Raw genomic sequence first — 15,000 nt, 5'->3', positions numbered from 1 at the left:
AGCTTATTACTCTGTGCCTCTCTCTCACACTTTGTTGGAATGGGTGTGTCTATCTGCTCACTCTTCCTTCCCCTGGCATGTTTCACTCCTCCCTCCCTCCCTCCTGAAACCCTGGGAGGGATGTAGGAATTAAGCACACAGTGTGTCTGGTAGTAGTTTGTCCCCAGGCAGCAGAGCCGACCATGTTGCTTTTGACATCAAGGATTTCATGTTACACACGTTGCAGTGTATCTGGGTATGACTATATTAAAGGAAAAAGAGGAACATGATCAAGTCATATACTTTTTTTTTTTTTTTTTTTTTTTTTTTTAAAGTACTCCGTAATCCATGTCCCTAATGGGTGCATCCTCTATGTTACACTCTTGACTCATGATTGTGAATTTAGCTGAAAATACAACTGTGAGAGAATTAAAGGACAGATTCACAGTTTTTTAATCTCTCTTAAAACAACAGTCAGGTGCCCAAATTAACACTGCTATAGTTTATTTCTTGCTATAATCATTGCTTCTGTTCATTGTGGCCATTTGAAGATCTCTTGAAAATACACAATGTTAGTGATGGTGACAGGGGTGTGGCAAAAGTTAAAACAGATCAAGAGAGAAAATGGAAAAAGGAGAAGTAATTATAAGGTAAACAAAGCGATTGGAAATATGGAAAACATTACAGTACAGTAACAGGTTTTGAATTGTACAGACACTGAAATAAAACATACTCTTTGTTCTTCCTACAGGGATCATATCTGAGTCTTTACAATTTTATGGATTTCAGGTTGACTTTATTATGTGTCTATATGAACAACTGTAAAGGTAAAAGCCAAAAGTGCAGAGGAGATTCTCCATAAACAAGGGAATACTGTCCGACAATAAGACTATAAGAATATAAATGTATTTGAAGAGGATCTTTTAATAGCCAGTATGAACAGGAGTAACGATTACAGCAATGAAAACCTCCTTTAGTGTTCATACAGGCACCTGACTGTTAAAACAGGCTGTGAACCTGACCTTTATTAACCTCCCACAAATGGGTGTGTGCCCATGTCTCATGATGTGGTTGCTCATTCATCGCTGAGAAGCTTACCTACTACAAATACCGGAACATATCTAAGTCTTAACAATAATTAAGATATCTAGGTTAGGCTGAGCAGGTGATTTGATTGGTATTGCAAAAATGTCATGCAATAAAGTGCAGCCGTTTCTCAGGAACTGTGTGTGGCATTTCTATCTCACATCTATAATATGTTCAGACCTGGTTTCACTTACCTCTCAGCTGACAGACAGGAAAGTCCAGCATGTCTGTGCTACAAAGTAGACACTGAACTGCAAACATTCAAGTGTCAAAACAAGGATAAAATCGATAAATGAGGTTTTTATCCTTGTTTTAACACTTGAACCGACACAAACTATAGGCTATTATTGTTTAAATATGTATATGATTTGGTTTATAGTTAAATAGCAGTAAAAGCACAGAAATGAAGTAAATGTGTCATGTTTACCCTCCGTTACACTGTTGAAATTGTTTTGACTGCAGAAATGTCAATAATCAAAACTCATGACGTCATCTCAGTTTTGAGGGGGCGAGGCCTGCGAACACTGTGATGTTCCTCGCTGCCTTCATGTGATGCTCGTAAATTTTATAACTACATCAAGTTTCGGAGTCTTTTACATTAATATTGGTCGGAGACTGTTTCAGTTTTAAAAATCATCTACTCGTAATTACTTTGTGAAACAGTAGCGTGTTGACGAGAAGACGATATAGGATATTACTTATCTATTCGGATTATTTACGAAGCTGGGTTGAACGTTGGGTCCACATATTCACTTTCTAATCGCCATACTTTACTCGCTCATCATAGAAATATATCTTTGTATCTTTGTACTTGTTTTTTTAAACACTTTATTCAGTCTTTAGGGCATTTATTAATGCACGCTCATCTCGTAATTGTCATATTTCCGACAACACTGCAACCCGGCAGCGTTTGACAGGAGGTTGTCCTCGGCTAGCCGAACTAGCCAGCCACAGCGAGCTACAGAACGAATATAACCTTCTGCATTAACTGTGGGAGAAGTTGTCGGTGAGTTTAACTTATAAACATTGTGTTATTAGTCCATAAACACCAACAGGATGTAACAGAGTACTTAACGCTAGTGTCCAGTCCAGGCATTGTAACTGAGCTAGCATAAACCTCAACCGCTGTCGTCAAGGATGTGTTGCTTTTTTTAAAATAACAGTCACACCAATAATATACACATTTGACATTGGCTTTCATCCCCTTCCAGATAATGTCAAGAAATTATTTAGTGCTATGTGACTCACATCTTCATAACTTATAACTTGACACATTCATGGTGTGATAAGATGTCACACTAACTTGACGCTAGCTGTCAACATCCACTGAAGGCTGGGATTAGTAGCACATCTCATCAAGGAGAGCTCATTTCTCTATGATGATTGCAGAGATTCACAATGATCCTACAACACTATTCACAGCTGTAAACAGGTTGCTAAATATTGCCCCTGTCAATGACGCCCTGGACCAAATATCTTCCACTAGATGTGTCAGAAACATCATTAACATGTAAAGCATTAACAGGAAGCATTTTACTCCACTTATAGCTAACCTGCACTGATTTTAAAGTTCTTGATTACAAGGCTTTGAATGGTTTGGGATCAGCCTACATTACTAATTCTTTGTTTATTATCTTTCACAGGCATTTTTAAATACAAATGATCACACAGATAAGAAGGTTTACAACTCAGCCTTTTTAACTACGCACAAAACTGTGGTGTTGGCCCAAAGCTATGCAGGCTTTTTAAACGACAAGTGAAAACTTATTATTCAACATTGCCTTTAACTAAGTGTCACCCATCCTCTGTTTTTATCATACCTGCTCTTGCTATTTGCTGCCTATTTTGTTTGTTATTCATTTGTTTGTGAGGTTTAATTGCACCTGCTTTAATTTGCCTGTTTTTATTTAGTTCTTATTTAAAGAACGTGTTATTCTTCTTCTTATCATTATAATAATAATTATTATTATTATTATTAGTGACTAGTTAATGTTAGACCACTGAGTTATAAGGTGAGAAAACAGTGTTAGCTAATATGATATTGATGAAGGGTGCCTTACTATCCTGTATCACTTGTAAACAGCTCAGTAATGCAGTTACTACTCGTAGTCATTCCCCTGCCAGATTGACAAGCTACACAGCAATACGTAAAAGATAAGATTGTCTCTCAGCCTCATTTTTCTCTCCTGTCGACGTCTGGTTTGTTACAGGTATTGTGTTTGTGTGCCCTCCCCCCCGCCCCCCTCAGGTCAGAGCTGAGGGTTGGGGTCGGGTTTGAGCTAAATGTCAGACGTTCCTGTTGAACAGGGGGGTCTATCCCAGGCTTCCCCAACTGACAATGCCCAGGACCTGTTTGACAGCCCCGCGCAGGCCATGTCATCAGTGAACACACCTGAGGATCAGGTAATTTTGCATGTAAGGTCTTGTGTTTGGGCAAAACGCCCGTTGTTGTGTCTAAAGTTTGTTTCCTTTAGCACTGCCCTCCGTGATTTAGGTGAGATTTTGGAAAAGATTATAGAATAGGATTGGGGTTGATTCATATGGGAGGAGACGTGGTGATGACACTCAGCTCTTATAGAGAAGAACAGATGGTACTCTGTTGAAAAAAGTATGAATTTGCTAATAAAGAAACAATCCTTTGAAGTATCTACAGGGTCAATGGGTTATCAGCATTAAGGATTTTTCTGTCTTATCATCAATTTTTCATTGTTCAGCTGCAGAAGGCTGCGTAGGCACAAGTCCTACTCATGGATCGAAGTATACTTATTTTTTAGTCTTAGACTGAAAACCCTGGGTTTTAACCGGGCGCTGACACATGATGCTTCTCACAATTTGAGGGCCATAGCAGATTGTATCAAAAGAGTCAGTCAACTCTCTAAAGTCACATTTCAAGTGACTATATATTTTATGAAATTAAACTTATGATTTTAAATCAGCTAGTGACGAAATGCTGAACAGTCATCATGTTCTTTATTGTATTGTGTCTTAAGCAGAGCCGTGTTAAACTCAGTGTTAAATTTCATTAACAGATGAAGAAGTACAAAGTGTGAACCGTTTGTTTGTGCTCCCAGACAAAAATAGCTGCTCAATTCTTTACCTACAAAATGACAGCTGGACAAAATGGAGATTGTGAGCTTGTGTCTTGGGGAAGGGATAGTTGGGGCTATAGATAGTCACATATAGTCCCCCTTTATGGGCTTCACACATTGTAAACAGTTTTCACACAAAGTACGTTTTTGGAGGCAGAGGAGGAGACAAAACAGCAAACTGTCCTCTGCCACTGTTACTATGTGCCTGTCCTCCAGTGAATAGCCAGATGAAGTTTTATGAATCCTGACAGCTTATTGCTAAAAGAACTTTGTGTAGGATGACATGCAGCAAATATACTGTAGATGGGTTGTAATTGTGAATCTGGCAGTGACTGTACACACAGAAAGGTATTTCTTTCAAGGAGATCAGCAAGATTTAATTCTGAGGAATGATAATCTATTCACATTCCAATTTATCTATGATCTATCTGTAAATCTCTACACCTTCTGTTTGCACGCTACAAATTGGATTATTGATTTGGCAGCAGTGTGTAAAGTCGGTGTTTGTTGTTGTGTCAAGCAGTAGACGGCTCTCTGTTTCGACACATAAAAATATGAGCGGTAGATTAGAATAAGTATTACTGGCTGGATGGTTTGTGACTGTGCAATATTCAGGGGAAATAGGTTGTTTACAAGCTGTCGCTGTGTCAGTTGTCGAAAGGGGAGGAAACAAGACAATGCTTGTATAGGAGGAGAATAAAACTGGGCTTTGTGTGTCTGGCTAACAAGAGGCCTGATCCTTTCCTGTCCACTGTCTTGTTGCTTTAGCTGATGGTCTCAGGTTCCTTGTTAAGAGCTTAATGGAAGGACACAGACTGAGCTCAGACTTACTTTGTAAACTACAGGTAAAAAAGGCTAAAGAAGTAAAACAGGCAGTGTGGCATATGTATTGTAGCTGGCATTTGCTTTTTTACTGAGGGAGAGCGCAGTATTTCTGACATGAAGAAGGAATGATTCAGTGTCTTGACCATGCTGGCATTTTTTCCTCAGGTGTCGCCGGCGGTGGATGGGGTCTCTCCTTCTTCTGCTTCGTCCTTTGAGATGCTTGACATGGAGTCTGCCCCTGCTACCTACCAAGAAGTGCGGCCTCACTGGTTCTTCTGTCGACGGGCTGATGACAGTACCTGCTGGCTTCCTTTCAGCAGAGAGGACTCTGATAAACTAGAGAATGCCTACAACTCTGGTAAGCATGTTTATATTAGCGGTATATATTGCTCATGTACAGTGTATATTAATGGGTAATGAGGGTCAGCATGTGACGTAGGAATGGAGTGAGTTCACTATAATAAGCCGGGAGAAGGATGACATGTCAAAACACTTCTGTTGCCAACACTGGCAGGGTGCCCAGTAGGACAGTTGACTCTCCTGACAGGACATGCTCACTGGTACTCGCTGTTTAACCAGTTGAAGTCATCTGTGTGGTTTCAGATAGCTTCATTACTGTTCATATACAGTTTCATTGTATAGATTAAGAGTGGACATCCAAGAACTTCTTTTGTAAACATTCAAAAGTGATATTTTAGTAGTAGTTCCACATTTTGAGGAATACACATATTCACGTTCTTGCTGATAGTTAGACCTGAATATTGATATAGCCTAGATGTCAGTCTGGTAAATATTAAGCTAAACCTAGCAGTCGCATAGCTTAGCTTAGCATTAGGATGGGAAACAGGGAAACAGCCTGCATGGCTCTGTTCAAAATCTGTCCAGAGTCTGCCTACCAGTACCTCTAAAACACAATAATTAACACTTTATATTTTAACAGATGCATAAATGGTTATATATGTATGTATTATGTTGTATATTATGTACCTTTGCTTAAAATGTAGTTTTAATTTATTTAAACTTTATTTAAACCCACTTGTGCACGTGTGTTTATTGTGCAGTAGGAGACAAGGAGGGGGACATAGTTGTAGCTGTGGATGGAGAGCGGTATGATGTACATGTCAAGGAGAGAAAGCGCTACGCTGTGTACTGGGAGCAAGCTCCTACTGAAGTCCGACGCTGCACCTGGTTCTACAAAGGAGATAAAGACACCAGATTCATGCCGTACCCTGAGGACTTCGGCAAAAATCTGGAGGTAGTCTAAGCCTCCACCGTTGCAGTGCACATTCCCACTGTTTCCAATGTCATTCTTTCTCTTACTGTGCTTGCTCCTCAATTCTTCTTTTATATATCTCATACTGTATATGTTGGCCTTTGATTCCTTTCCTTCCTAACCTCCATTTCATTCAGGATGCCTATATGGTAGCAGTGACCTTAGACGAGTGGAAGAGAAAGCTGGAATTTCCTACAGGAGAGACCGTCATCTTACACAATCCCAAGGTAAGGCCCGCTATTAAAATATCACTATGTACACTATGATTAGACACATGACAAAGCTATCACATTTCAAGAGGTTATATGTGTATTTTAAAATCAAGTGCATTGTGTCTTTCTTTCTGTCTTTGATTTCCCTCCTCCTTCATCAGTTGATAATGCAGTATCAGCCAATCAGTTTGCAGGATGATTGGGTCTCCTCGCCCTCTGAGCAAACTCGCCCTCGAACAGTCAAGAGGGGAGTAGACAACATCCCTGTAGAAATACCAGATGGTATGTGTGTGGGTGTACTAATAAGAGATATACTGGAATATAAGCACATTTTACAAGGTCAACTATGTTGGACTTATAATAATTCTGTGTGTTCCCAGGTGAACCCGAAAAGGTGGACCACCTGGTCTTTATGGTCCATGGCATCGGCCCTGCATGTGACTTGCGCTTTAGATCCATAATACAGTGTGGTAAGTGTGTTTTTACATGTGTGTGTGTGTGTGTGTGTGTGTGTGTGTGTGTGTGTGTGTGTGTGTGTGTGTGTGTGTGTGTGTGTGTGTGTGTGTAATAAATATGTATGTGTGTGTATTAATAAGTCCTTGTCTTGTCATCTCTCTCCAGTGAATGACTTCAGGAGTGCTTCCCTGTCCCTCCTGGCCTCTCATTATAAGCATGCTCAGCAGGAAGGCAAGGTGGGCAGAGTCGAGTTCCTCCCAGTCAATTGGCACAGTGCTTTGCATGGGGATGCTACTGGTGTGGATGAGTAAGTATAGAGAGAAATGGAGGACAAAACATGATTCCTCTGTTATTTATGTCTCTATTTGCAGAAAAAGGTCAAACCCTGGCTTCCCTTGCTTTATTATCTCTCTCACTCATTCCTTACTTTCCAGGGACATTCAGAGGATCACTCTGCCAAGCATCAGCAGGCTGAGACATTTCACAAATGACACTCTGCTGGACCTGTTTTTCTATAATAGCCCCACCTACTGCCAGACTATAGTGGACACCGTAGCCTCAGAGATCAACAGACTGCACACTCTCTTTAAACAGAGACACCCAGAGTTCGCTGGGGCAGTTTCAGTCGTCGGACATAGTCTGGGTTAGAGATGCACAAAGTCACAGACACATTGTCACAAACAAGTGGAATATTAAAATGCTGGATTTCAACCTCTTCTCTTTTGTCTCTCCTTCCTCAGGTTCGCTGATCTTGTTTGACATGCTAACCAATCAGAGGACTGGTTTAGAATCCACCAAAAAGGGGGTATGGTGACATTCATAGTAAAACATAACCCCATCAATAAACTGTTAAAAAAGAGTGCATATTTTGCAACATGTAGAATTAAAAAAAAAAAAAAAAAAAACTTCCCTGGGTTTAAGGTGCTGTCTCCTGAACCCTGTCATCTGAACTGTGACACGCTGGAGCAGACATTGACCAGACTTGGCCTACAGCAATACTTGGCTACACTACAGGCAGAAAATCTTGACCTTGAATCACTGGTAATACACATATGCACACAAACATACACACACACAAAACGCACATACAGATACAGATGTAATGTACAGTTAAAAACTTCCAGTTCTCTTTTTTTAGGCTCTTTGCCATGATAGTGACCTCAAAGACTTAGGAATTCCTCTCGGACCTCGGAAGAAGATTCTGAACTACGTCAGGAGGAAATGGCTTCCAGAGGTCAGACACATCTCTTTTTTAAATTGTTTTTGGAATTTCCTTTGGGATATACACTATATCGCCAAAAGTATTCACTCATCCATCCAAATAATTGGAATCATGTGTCCCAATCACTTCCATGGCCACAGGTGTATAAAATCAAGCACCAAGGCACGCAGATTGTTTCTACAAACATTTGTGAAAGAATGGGTCGCTCTCAGGAGCTCAATGAATTCCAGCGTGGTACTGTGATAGGATGCCACCTGTGCAACAAGTCCAGTCGTGAAATTTCCTCACTCCTAAATATTCCACAGTCAACTGTCAGTCGTATTATAACAAAGTAGAAGCGATTGGGAATGACAGTAACTCAGCCACGAAGTGGTAGGCCACGCAGAATGATGAGTGGGGTCAGCGGATGCTCAGGTGCATAGTGCGCAGAGGTCGCCAACTTTCTGCAGAGTCAATCGCTACAGACCTCCAAACTTCATGTGGCCTTCAGATTAGCTCAAGAACAGTGCGTAGAGAGCTTCATGGAAGGGGTTTCCATGGCCGAGCAGCTGCATCCAGATTGCACTATCTTTTCAGAAACTTCACCTGATTTGAAACATTTCTTCTTTTTCCCCATAATTATATGTTTAAACAAACATTGGTGTGCATTGGATGACTTCTCTCTGCAATCTGGCATGATGTGTTTTTATGTGGTTTTCAATATTCTAGATAAACCTTTTTTTTAACAGTAAAATATGGAATCAAGCACAGTTATTGACCATAAAATCAACAGTATCAATAACTTTTTTTACTGTAAATGAAGAAAATGTTTTACCATAATTTCACGGTAGCAGTCTGGCAACCACAGCTGCCGGCGTTTTACCATAAAAATGACTTCTTCTTTTTTTTTACAGTGTGGCTCCTTTCATTTCAGTTATAGCGCTTGCCTGGTCTTTTCAATGGGCTGGTGGTAACAATATACTGTATCTACAGTTCCTATACCATTATTAAAAATAATATGTATGTATACTCTCAATTTAAACAGGGTTGTAAGACAATGCGTCTGGCACCGGAGCTGCAAGTTCCACCTTCAGATTCTTTATCCATTGATCATGATGGTAACCAGTCTCCAGGGTTGGGGAAACAGCAGCCCCACTTCCACAGAGAGCAGTCTGTCACCAGCGCTGTAGACTATGAACACTTCGATGTGGGCATTGGACAGGTACCAAACATGCACACAGGCTTACTTCTGCTTGGGAGTACCAATAGCTTAAAGCTTTAATGTTTCACCTTCCTGCTTCTCTCCTCCTCCCTCCTGCTTGCGTGGACAGACCAATGGAGGCATAGCCAAGGGACAGGTGTGTCTCACATGGTGTACCTGTGCTCTCAGGCTTTCTCCCTTGTTCTCTTTCTGCTCGCTGTGTCTGGACTTTCTCTTCACATAGAGTCTTGTCTGATCAGGGAAAACTCAAGGCAACAGATTTATATGAGGCTACTGTATTGATCCCATGAAGTGCAACCCAATACTACACTCACTGCCTGTACTCATCCAGTGTTCAGCTCCCCGCTCTCTCTCCTTACCTGCTGTCATACTGTTTGTTTTAGTGCTCACACATCATAGTGCACCAGTCTCATTTCCATTTGTCAAATTGAACATATGGATGTCCTACTTAAACATTGTGTTTAAATTTTAAAATGTTTTAACAAAATGTGACAGTGCACATACTTCACACCCTGTTCTGTCTCCACAGGTGTCTGTTGATTACCCACAGTTGGCATTCCAGCCACAGACTTTTTTTGCTTTTGGCTCTCCTATTGGAATGTTTCTGACTGTCCGTGGGCTTAAACACATCGATCCCAACTACACCTTTCCAACCTGCAAGAGCTTTTACAACATCTATCATCCAGTGAGTAGGCACATATTTACTCTGTCAGCCTAATCAGACACACATTCTGTACTCAGCCCTAAAAAAGATTACAACAAAGATGTTTTAACAGCACAGTTCTGAATCACAAGGCAATGACAAAAGTTGAATTTTCACCACTTTGTGTATTCAGCACTGCTGGTTGTGTCTAACTTGTGTAATCAATGAAACTGCCTTGAGGCTAAAGAGAACATATCAGTCTTACGCTTGTTACATAATGAAAGACGTCAACTATCAAATGTAGATGTACATTTTCTCATCCCCTTTCTTTGCTGTGTAGTATGACCCTGTCGCTTATCGGATAGAGCCCATGATTGTTACAGAAGTGGACCTGGAGCCAATGCTAATCCCTCACCATAAAGGCCGGAAGAGGATGCACCTGGGTATGACTGTTGGTTTTTCTCTCCTTGTCTGCATTGAACAATAATGTGGTATGAGCTTTGGTTTTGTTGGCTTAATGATAATCCCAGTGTCTCTTTGTCTCCTAGAACTAAAGGACAGCTTGACCCGTATGAGCATGGATTTGAAGAATAATGTACTGGGATCATTACGGACAGCGTGGCAGTCCCTTGCCAGAATACCTGTTGCTGCACTGCCACCAGTGGAGGAAGGAGAAACTACAATAGAGAGAAACCTTCAAGAGGCACCGGGTAAGACCGAGCACTTTTAATTCACCTTTTGTGTATTTGTGGATGATGTGTGCGTGTGTGAGTGTGGACAAGAGTGTTTCTAACCCTGTCTCCTCACACTCCTCTCACCCCTCTCTGCATATTGCCCCCCCCCTCTCTTCTGGTCTGTCTGGTGGTTGCTCCTGCTTCTCTCACCCCTTACCGCTTTACCTTGAACCTCAGCCTCAGCGGCAGTCACTGCTTCTGCTAAGAGGGGCGAGAAAAGTGCTGACTTTTGGACTAAAATACTGGAGTGGCCCAGGGCCCTTCATAAGCATTACTTCCAAGGTAAGCCAGGATAGTCACTTGGCTAGAATGACTGATGAAAATAAATGAAATAACTGATCTAGTTCATTATCACTCAGTCTTATCTTGGAGAAATCGAAACCTGCACAATTTAGTGAAACCCTACAAGCCTACAATTATCTGTCTTTCATTCAGCCTGTTACATTCAATTTAACTGGTTTGAATCTGGAAAATAATCTATTTGTTTCCATTACTTACACAAAGGAAACAAATGTATATACTATGATAGCTTGTTTTAATTTTAAGATAATATACTGTATTGATAAAATCTATTTTTCAGTGGCTTACTTTGACACATGAGCTTCCTTACAAAGAGCAAATGTTATGTAATGTATGTCATTATTGCTGCAGGCTCTCGCTACTCCCCTGCTTCTCCTTCCCTCATGCCTAACTTCACTACTACTGCTGCACTTATAACCTTCAACTTCAGGCCTGTCCTTCCCTTTCAGGCTGTTAGATATGATTGGTTGAACTCATTGATTGAAAATCAACTTCAGAAGACACTTAAGTTATCAAGCCAGGCTGCACTCTTGTATAAGCTGAACAAACAAGACAAGTTAAATAATAACGATTGCAGTTGAGTTTGGGTTTTTTTTGTTTTGTTTTTAATGAGAGCAACATCCAGGAATTTCATCTGCAGGCAAAGTCAGGAGCAGGTCAGTTACAGTAAATACATGCAGGTACATGTTCTGCCCTTTCCTACAGCACCTTAATCATCACCTCATTAGAGGAGGGGGAATGCAGCTGCGATCTTGACTGACTGTACGGTTAAATAACACAATACGTTTGTGTCTTACTTGTGACCTTTTCCATAAACAGCCCATAGCTTCTCTTTTACAACCTCTATGACATTCATTTGTTTCCCTTTTATAGTTCTGTAAGATTCCAAACACGATTGTCTTTAAAATGTAGTAAGATTTTTATCGCATAATGTCATCATTACAAGAAGGAAGCAACCAGCAGGTTAGGGTTTACAACAATGAGTTCATAACATAGCAAGAAGATACACCATTTATTCATCATCATCTTACTAACATTTACTTACTCTAACATCATACTTGTCCTTAAGAGTGAGTGCCTAAACATTTAACAGGGGGCTTAAGTTGACTCTATGGTAAGTTGATATAGCAGGTATCTATTCATGGTACATAAGTGGTAACCAAATCTTTAAATAACAATCAATCACTGTCAAAACCCACAAGAAACAACGACTTATCTATAAGAGCATAATTTAATGATGTGCCATCTCAAACAGTCATAAACTATTTAAACCTGTTACAACCTGTTCAGATTGTTTCTTAAAATGTTTTTGTGGGAGGTGTGACCACCCACAGACTAGTATCTGTCTGGATACTTTCCCATTGCTGACTGAGTTTGTATGCAAATTCACGTCCATCTCTTCTAATCTTGCGCACATATGTGAGCAAGATACTGTTACTGTTTTATTATCTTTTTTTTTTTTAGTAGTTTATTTGTCAGGACAGTGGATATTAAAAAACATATCTGTAAATATGCCAGAATTAGCCCAAAGGCTAGTTTTCATCTGTTGTCCCTGACCAGGTGTGAGTTGGCAGCCTAAAATCAAGAAACAGATTTAAAACATTATAAGACAAGTGAGTTACAATAAGTATAAAATACAGAGTGACATAAGCAGCACTCAGTAAAAGCAAAGCAGACTACGACTGAACAAAGTGACAAACAGTTACAGAGCAGTTAGACAGGAGCAGACATAAGCAAGAACAAATGTGTCAATCAAACAAGAAGCAGGACAACAGTAACACAACAGGACAATTCAACTGCATAAACAGGGACAGACATAAGAAAAACAGACTAGCAGGAACAAGTAAAAACAGGTAAAACATATATATGATCATATTATGTTGTTTTTTCTTACTGTGTTCAGCCACTGACTCCATTGAGGTATAGATTTTTTTACTTGTAGAGCAGAGATGACTTTAACTCCACTGTCTTGCATTTAATTCCATAATTGTCTTTGCTTTTTTCTTAAATGTTTTTGGCTGCAGAAAGCAGCTTCTTTCTTTTTTTACCTGACTGTCATCTGACCTGTTCTTATTGTATTAAAGAGGATGAGTGAAAACAGACAGCTGTTGCTGGGATTTATCACTGGTTTCATTGTCTGAAACCTCATCATGTAACTTCATCATTTTCCCCCCTTCCCTGCAGTAGTGTGTGAGGAGGCAGAGTCCTCAGTGTCCGAGGAGCAGTCAGAACAGCCGGAGATTAAAGTGGGGATGTTGAATGGAGGACGAAGGATTGACTTTGTGCTTCAGGAAAAACCCATTGAGAGCTTCAACGAATACCTATTCGCCATCCAGTCTCATCTTTGTTACTGGTGAGTCCGGTACAGCTGTTCAGAGGAGGAGGAGTGATCTAATTTTCTCTTGGTTGTATCATTGTTTATTTTCTTGTTTTAACAGACTGATTTTCATTTTTACTTATAAACAAATAATGTCCTCCCCTCTCAATCTGTCCGTTAGGGAATCTGAGGATACAGCTCTGCTGCTGCTGAAGGAGATCTACGACAAGCTGGGGGTGGCCTTTGAGCAGCCACAACAGTAAACCAAGTTTTGTGAATGTAGACTCGCTTTTTAAAACAACATTAAAAGTGAGAAAGTGAGAAAATGAAGGACAGCTGACAGAGCCAGAGGCTGAACAATCCTCATCCAGAATGCCTTACCGTCTGAGTGTTACCTGACCACACCGCCCTCTCCTCCCCCAACAGTTGAGCCTGTTTGGCTGCAGTTAGGAAATCTTGGTTCAGATATGTCAGTCAACATTCATCTTAGGTATCAGAGGCTTCCTGGTGTTGCCAAAACTACATGACTGGGTCCACCTTAACTGTCATGCTTCTTGCTGCACTTTTCTGTCTTTTGAATAATTCTTTATTTTATTTTACTTTGCACTTTCACTCACCAACAGTTATTGACATATCATGTGTACAGCTGCAGCTGACTAAAAACAAACATCAAGTTCAGGTTGTCAAGTTTAATGTTGGGAAATCAAACTGTAATTGATTATGTATTTTATGTATTTCAAAAAACAGGAAGTTGTGTAATTGCTAGTAATTCTAGTAATTGCAAAAGCAGTTTACAATTTTAAGAAATCTTTAAAAATCCCTGCATATAATTGAAATTCTAGATGATAATCTATATAGGTTGCTATATTGCTTATTGCACAGCCTTATGTACAGCCTCCTAAAAATGATAAATGTAGAACTATTGATCTTATGTTTGTTCAACAGAGCACTCTTGACCAAGATGTTCCCTTAGCCTAATATTAGACCTTACCTTTATAAACTTAACCAGGTTAAGTGGTTTCTTTTGGTGGACTCTTAGATGTTTTATCTCTAATGAGGAAAATGAAGTTTGATATTTTGTCTGTTACAATTTTTCCTGGCAGCTACATTCTTTATTAAGGCAATTGAAACCTGAAGCTGTTGCTCCTACGCATGTGCAATGTAGCAATAATGTTGAGGTCACACCTTTTTCATTTAATTTGAATCATGTATTTCAGTTTAATCATATTTACACATTAATCTGAGAGAGGTAAACCTGAAGACAAATTGTCAGTATTGAAGGACAGAAATTGGGTCCTTGAAAGGACGCTGGGTGTGTGTGCGCGCGCGTGTGTGTGCGTGTGTGTGCGCGTGTAAGTGTGTGTGTGTGCGTGTGTGTGCGTGTGTGTGTGTGCGTGCGTGTGTGTGCGTGCGTGTGTGTGCGTGCGTGTGTGTGTGTGTGAGAGAGAGTGAGAGTGTATAGGGGTGTGCAAACTGAATAGCAAAGGCCAGTAACATCCTCTCCCCTGGGTCCATGAGCTATTCCTCTTTTAGCATTCTCTTCTTTCTCCTCTTTTACTGTATGTACTTTATTCAATTTAATTTGAAGACAGATAGAAAGCTTTGCTTCACTCCAAAAATCTAAGGGCCAAAACATTTCTCTCTCCTATCTTTTCTGTCTGCA

The 15,000-nt window shown here is 40.2% G+C and overlaps 1 protein-coding gene across 4 annotated transcripts; it reads left to right on the top strand.

Moving 5' to 3' along the window:
- Positions 1-1,862: 1,862 nt before the first annotated feature.
- Positions 1,863-14,708, top strand: ddhd2 (DDHD domain containing 2). Of its 4 annotated transcripts, none has more exons than XM_053325761.1 (19): positions 1,863-2,071; positions 3,314-3,468; positions 5,145-5,337; positions 6,041-6,234; positions 6,390-6,479; positions 6,626-6,746; positions 6,845-6,934; positions 7,086-7,227; positions 7,355-7,563; positions 7,661-7,725; positions 7,842-7,961; positions 8,059-8,154; positions 9,167-9,343; positions 9,873-10,028; positions 10,327-10,429; positions 10,535-10,696; positions 10,898-11,002; positions 13,205-13,373; positions 13,519-14,708. In XM_053325761.1, the coding sequence occupies exons 2-19, from the start codon at positions 3,349-3,351 to the stop codon at positions 13,598-13,600; spliced, it is 2,394 nt and encodes a 797-aa protein (XP_053181736.1). In that variant the 5' UTR covers positions 1,863-2,071; positions 3,314-3,348; the 3' UTR covers positions 13,601-14,708. The 4 variants fall into 4 exon arrangements, with proteins under 4 accessions (XP_053181736.1, XP_053181734.1, XP_053181737.1 ...); XM_053325759.1 differs by having other exon boundaries at positions 3,276-3,468; XM_053325762.1 differs by lacking the exon at positions 10,898-11,002 and having other exon boundaries at positions 1,865-2,071; positions 3,276-3,468.
- Positions 14,709-15,000: the final 292 nt, after the last annotated feature.

This window comes from Scomber japonicus, chromosome 9 (genome assembly GCF_027409825.1).
Source record: "Scomber japonicus isolate fScoJap1 chromosome 9, fScoJap1.pri, whole genome shotgun sequence".
Taxonomy (NCBI): Eukaryota; Metazoa; Chordata; class Actinopteri; order Scombriformes; family Scombridae; genus Scomber; species Scomber japonicus.
The sequence above is the reverse complement of the archived record's forward strand: the minus strand, read 5'-3'. Positions and strand labels throughout refer to the sequence as shown.

Coding starts and splice junctions, on each gene's coding strand:
- ddhd2 (XM_053325761.1), top strand. CDS start 3,349: ATGTCAGACGTTCCTGTTGAACAGGGGGGTCTATCCCAGGCTTCCCCA. Junction 6,235..6,389: donor ACTTCGGCAAAAATCTGGAG/GTAGTCTAAGCC, acceptor CATTTCATTCAG/GATGCCTATATGGTAGCAGT. Junction 11,003..13,204: donor TCATAAGCATTACTTCCAAG/GTAAGCCAGGAT, acceptor CCTTCCCTGCAG/TAGTGTGTGAGGAGGCAGAG.